At 37.4% G+C, this 6,353-nt stretch overlaps 1 protein-coding gene across 1 annotated transcript; it reads right to left on the bottom strand.

Annotated features, from left to right (window-relative positions):
* Positions 1-692: 692 nt before the first annotated feature.
* On the bottom strand, positions 693-2,726 carry TCEAL9 (transcription elongation factor A like 9). Its single transcript, XM_012436873.3, has 3 exons — positions 2,566-2,726; positions 2,016-2,082; positions 693-1,558 (listed from the first exon to the last, which is right to left on the bottom strand). Exon 3 carries the CDS (start codon positions 1,473-1,475, stop codon positions 1,161-1,163), a length of 315 nt encoding a protein of 104 aa, XP_012292296.1. The 5' UTR covers positions 1,476-1,558; positions 2,016-2,082; positions 2,566-2,726; the 3' UTR covers positions 693-1,160.
* Between the last annotated feature and the right edge of the window lie 3,627 nt (positions 2,727-6,353).

The raw sequence follows: 6,353 nt of genomic DNA on the forward strand, positions 1-6,353 counted from the left end.
CTTATTTTCTGGTCCAACTCCCAGCTGGACCTATCATGTCTGAGCCTTATGGGGAGAAAGCTAAAATCCCAAAGTTGCCAAGATACCTAAAAGACATCATGACTCACGTGGTACTGCATAAGTGTCTATCTAAATTGAAGTGATGGGCAATTTCCTCACTTCTCTAAAGGTCAGTCTGGGAACTCAGCTTTCTGGGGGTGCCAAAGAAATATGTTGTAATAGACTTGAGAATTCTAGCACATCCATAGTGATAGGGATCTGAAGGTGCAGGACCCAGCAGAAGGGGCAGAAAACCCAGTATATATGGCAGTATCAAGGGCAGGGGCATGAGAGGCTGGGCAGGCATATCAGGAAATAAACATAAAGGTGGCACCCACCTCATGGTTGTTTGGGTTTGTTCTTAGTCACAGATAATAACTACTTTCTTCACTCTTCCAAATCGCTAAAATTAATCTCTTACAGAGCTGGGATGGGAACAATACTCTGTCAAACATACCTCACAGTCATTACCTTATTTGACCCTCACAAAATTCTTGTGAGATTATTTTAAAGATGAGAAAATATGTAAAATTTATTATTCTGGCTAAGTGGTCTGTTGTTACTTTGAAGTTCACATTTCTTCTAAAATTCTGTCAACAAATATTAAATGCCCCAATACTTCTAGAAATAAACTAGTAAGTGCTGCTTGTTGCTTCTTTTTGTTATAAACTTTTATTATTCTAGCAATAATAATGCATGTTAATTTTAGGAATATAGAAAATACAAAGAAGCAAAAGGAGAAAAATCATTCATAATTCCACCACTGAGAGGCTGTACTTTCTTTCATCCTTCAGAAGTTATGTCCATATATGTAATATACAAATGTACTTCTTACCTTTCAAAAATAAGATATTCACATATTACTTAGTAGCCTTTTTCCATTTTATATCCTACCAAGAACCTCTCTTTTACAAATAAGTAAAGTTCTCTTACCAAAAGACAGAGACTTGTAGATTCGTTCAAAATACAATAAGCAATGAGATGCAGATAATAAGAGATACATCTAAAATCATTAACAGCAACAGGTTAGAAGTAGAAATATGAACAAAGGTATATGAGGAAAATGCTAATAAAAAGCAAGCTATATGGTATTGTTAATATCAGATACAAATTAAGGTAAACTACATTAAATAAGGGTAAGGATGGTTTCGATTAACCTTCCAACGCATCACTACAAGTTTGTTTCTGACTCTCCTTATCTCATCCATTTCATCCACTTCCCTACACATATCTTCATTGCTTAAATGCCTGTTGTGTATATCTTCTTTAAATTCCTGGAGAGATTGAATCAGCTTCTCTCTAAAAGCTCCTTTTGCTTTGGCCTCCTCCTCTAGCTCCTCCTCCTCCTCCGGCTTTTCCTCAGGTTTTGGCTCTTCCTCATGCTTTGGTTCACTCTCATTTTCTGGTTTTCCTTCAATTTTTTGACAGGATTTCATCTTGTATCTATCTACCTCTCTTCCTTCCTTCCTTCTTCTTTTCTTCCTTTTTTCCCCTTATTCCTCTTTGAATACAATGACTTCTAGAAAGCAAAAAGAAGACAGTAAGTTAAAGATTAAACACTTGGTGAGTGGACACGTGCCATGGACCGAGGTCTTAGCATTTTTTTTTTATTCAGAGCTATTATAAAGTATCTTCCACCTAAGAAGCGCAGTCAGCAATCACAACTTCCCTATCCCTACTCCTCTTACCTCCACTTTCCACCTCCGCACTTCTCTCATGTCCTTCCCTCTAACCTTTTGCACCGCCCTCCTTTCTGCCTCCCAGCCCTCCCCAATCCTTTTTCCCCCTTGGGGCCTAATACACGGACCAGCCCTGAAAAGAGAAAGGTGGCTGGCAGGTAGAGGAAGAGGGGAAAGGAGAAACGGGAGAGAAAAAAAGAGGGGAACGAGGTGGGGTGGAAGGGAGCCGGCAGGAACAGTGGAGCTTACAACCTTTGTCTCTACCCCAGGAGACTTTATAATGTTCCTCTCACCTACCTGGCACCGACCGGGTCAGTTTCTTCCTCCTCCTTTTCTACCTTTGGGTCTTGCTAGAAATACAGACCTGCAGACAAACGGGAAATGGGAGGGGACGGTGGAGGTGGGGAGAGCGCTTGGTGGGCTGACTGGCACCCGAAACTGACACACATAGCTTTCCTCCTTTAGGGTTTCGGTTATGGAAAGTTTCCCACCTTTTGTTTCTCCCAGTTCACCCTCTCTCCACAGTGCAAGTTAGTTCGTTTTTCCCATTAGACAAAGAGTGAGAAAGCACATTATTTCCAAACTATCTTTAAGACTGAGGCAGGGTTCGGGAGGAGGGTGCGGGTCCGGAAAGCAGTCTTAGATAGCAGAGGATGATTATTTTTAAACTATCACAAGTCTCCTTGTTCTTCTCCTAGGATTCCTAGTCCCCTTCCCAAGGGTCATCATTTCCTGTAGACCTGGAGGTGGAGAGTGGAGAGACGGACCTGACTGGCACTCCCACAAGTCTCTGCCCTAAACCGCCCCACACTAGACATCTCCCGTCAACAAGTATATTCACACTAACCTGCAAAATTCCCGCAAGTTTGACTCCTTCCACTGGCCTCAGGTACCACCGCCTGCACTGCTGAAGGAGGCTGGTATCCAGACGGGAACAAGGACCAGACTAGCAGGACTTCTGCACACGTCGACTCCTGGTCACATGAGATCTACGTCACCAGTGAGCTCGGGTCCCTAATTTCCACTCCCACCAAAAGCGCGGCAGAAGTGGGCCCACTCTCTTCTCCCTCCCCGCCCCCTACTTATACATTTGGCCCTGTCAGTCTTTTCTGTTGTTTCCTATCCCAAAGGGAAAAATGTTACTTGCTTGACTCTGATTACTAGGGAGGAGCTACCTCTTTTTCTAGAGCTACTGAACTTTTCTACTTTTTCTTTCGAGAATTGTCTCTTCCAGTCTTCCACTCCCAGGATAACTCCTCCATCAGTCGTCCCTCCCCTAGCCTCCATTTCATCTGCAATCTGGTCCTTAGCTGTTGAGGGGCAGAGTGCGCTTGGCAGCAGTTGTGAAACAAAAAAAAGACCTTGGAACAAGAGTGAGATTTTTGAGTGCAATTTTTTTTTTTTAAGGTAACTTTACTCTCTCTCTCTTTTTTTTTTTTTTTTTTTTGAGACAGGATCTCACTCTGTTGCCCAGGCTGGAGTGCAGTGGTACAGTGGCGCGATCACAGCTCACTGCAGCCTCAAACTCCTGGACACAAGTGATCCTCTCACCTCAGACTCCCAAGTAGTTGGGACTACAGGTGTGTGCCACCATGCCCAGCTAGTTTTTTAATATTTTTGTAGAGATAGGATCTCTCTGTTGCCCAGACTGGTCTCGGACTCCTGGGCTTAAGTGAGCCTTCCGCTTCTACCTCCCAAAGTGCTGGGATTACAAGCCTGAGCCACTGTGCTGGGCAACTTTTATCTTTTTATAGTCAGAAAAGACAAAGACAAAATTACTTTAATTACATGAGTTAATACATGTACAGTGCTCAGAATACCGCCCAGCATATAGCAACTGCTTTTAAAGTGAAAGCTGTTGTTAGAAGTTTTTTTGAGGAAAATGATTCGATTTTTTCTTAAAAAGGACTAATGTTTTGTTCTAGAGTCTTCATGGTGGTGTTACCAGGAAGCTGTGCTGCCTGAAGAAGCATCAGTTAATCAATTGTCAGGTACACAATTGTGAGCCCGAGCTTCCTCATCTGAAAGAAGGGAATAATAGCATATACTCACAGAATTGAGATCTATTTAGAATAAAAATGAGTTTTTAATCTATACAATTAGAGAAGACAAATATTGATTATATTTGGAGTTGGTGAGGATATGGAAAAACAAATATTCACATATACTGTGAGAATATTAAATAGTACAACATTTTTAGAAGTCATTTTTGCAATATCAAACTTTAAAAGATATGCGCTTTTAGACACATCAGTTCTTCTTGTAGACATTTATCATACATTAATACTCCTGTGCCAAATATGGTCATTGTAGTGGTTGTGGTAATAGTGTTTTTTAAAGGGTCAAAAACTTAAATGTTTCTAAAAGGAAACCGGTTTAAGAAAAATTTGATCATTCATACAGAGCCACATTATACAGTGATGAAAAAATGATATGGAGTTAACATTTACCCACATGAAAAATATGTCCAATGTATGTATATTGTTAAACAAAAAAAGGCAAATCAAAAGTTAATATATGTGGTCTTACCTTTTTGTAGCAACGTACAGATTTATTTTTTGTATTTAAAATATAAGTATATAATTAAATTCCACCATAACATGATAAGTGAAGTCCACAAATTCATTCCTATAAAATTCCAGGTTATATTACTGAAAGATGGATGGAATAACTGATGTGAGCCTATTTGGTTTGCTGGCTGCACAGCCAAAATTCATCAAGGACTCAGCTGTGATTTGTTGCCACAAACAATTGTTCACTGAGCACTTGGACTTAAATATCATCCGTCCATTTTACTGTCTCCCCACCCGCTATCACCAATCATATTATATCCAAACTCAAGTTGTTGCAGGGTCTTACTGTATTTTTATGTCATTAGAAGTGCAGATGAATATATTTTGAAATATTATAGGATATACTTGAGAATGTGTATTTTATATAAAAAGAAATTTTATTTTCTAAGTATTGCACTTCTATATTTAAAATGTAATTTAAATTACTAATAAGTTAGTAATATATTAATTACTAATATTTAGAAAAATGATTGAGACAAAACTGAAAAATAAATAATAAAATATCTGACAAATATTAGACAGCCATGTATCTATTGAAATGAAAGTTTTTATAATATATTGGTATATAAAGAAAAAGCAGGTTGCAAACAGTAACCTGCAGAGGATTCCACTTTTTAAGACAATATTTTTACATGTAGGTACATATAGGTATACATGCACAGAAAATACGGAATAACATACATCAAAATACTAGAATTAGGTATGATTGGGTGGTTGGTGGGCTTATGGATGATTTATATATTCTTCTTTTACTTCATTGTAGACTCTTCTACATTTTCTCAGGGGGCATGTGTAACTTCTACAGTAAGAAAATGTCTGCCAATAGTATGGTCTTATTTTATGGCACATATTTCATATACATACTTCTCTGTGGCTGAACAGGGTCTGAATTAAGGGCCTCCACTACCTGTTTGAGGCTTGAGATCCTTGCCATAGTTGAATCCCTCACATTTGCTTCCTTTGCTCTGCTGACCTCCTGGAAGGACTACATGTTCATAACTAGTATGCATTAGAAATGGGGCTGTCTTCCCCTTCCTCTGACTATCCTTCCCTCCAACCAAGTTTGAGATGGTCAAGGTGTAGTACTAGATTATTAACACGGGGAAGGAGGCATCTCTCTCTTAAATTTGACCTGATGAAAATATTTTCTAGGAAAATATTTTTGCTAGAAAAAGTAATACTTATGCAACAATGTAATATTTTAAACAGATTGTAAAATAGTATTCTTAGTTGCCAATTAAATTCTTTAAAAGATATGTTTGAATAGAAACAGAAAGTATTGTTGATCAGGTTCTGCTTGACATGCAGCATGTATATGTAGTTCCCTTACTTTCTTCCAGTAAAAATGTTTTTTTTTTTGCTAGTAAAGAAAATATTATTTAAAAGCAGGTTATAAAATGATGTATATAAAACTATGTTAGGTATACTTAAAAATACATATAGAAGGAACAAAAACCCCCAAGAATGTACACTCAATTTTATTTATTTGATGGCTGTCAAATATACATTTCATCCACTTATTGATTCCACAAATATTAATTAGGCGATTACTAGGTACTGTCAATCTAAACCCTTATGTCTTTTCTGGAGATTTCCTCTCAATTATTACTGAATATGTTAGTGCAGTGGAGTTGCATCTTAAGTCAAGGATGGATTCTAAAGTCAGCATAAAAGGTAAAATCCTACCTAGTCAAACTTACCTACTGCATAGCATATTAATGTAAGTTATAATGTTAGTGGGGAAAAATCAAAATATTTAAACTTAAAATTAAACTCCCATTTAATTTTATGGGAATATAGATTTCTAAAAACTTTCATGTGTATTTTCCAATTTTTCCACAGTTTACTTGAATTACATACATAGAACAATGAAATACATAGTTTTAAGATAACCCAGACTTCATTCACTCCTCACTGTATATACGAGCATTTAATTTTATGTAAATACTATATATAAAACACAAACACACACACATATATATAGATACAATTTTAAAATTGAAATATATATATATATATATATATATATATATATATATATTCCAGAATAAGGAAGAAGAGA

Source organism: Aotus nancymaae, unplaced genomic scaffold (assembly GCF_030222135.1).
Source record: "Aotus nancymaae isolate 86718 unplaced genomic scaffold, 86718_ANA_hifiasm-v0.15.2.pri h1tg000004l, whole genome shotgun sequence".
Classification (NCBI taxonomy): domain Eukaryota; kingdom Metazoa; phylum Chordata; class Mammalia; order Primates; family Aotidae; genus Aotus; species Aotus nancymaae.

What these genes read in the sequence shown, in the direction of transcription:
- TCEAL9 (XM_012436873.3), bottom strand. Translation starts at nt 1,475, where the DNA reads ATGAAATCCTGTCAAAAAATTGAAGGAAAACCAGAAAATGAGAGTGAA.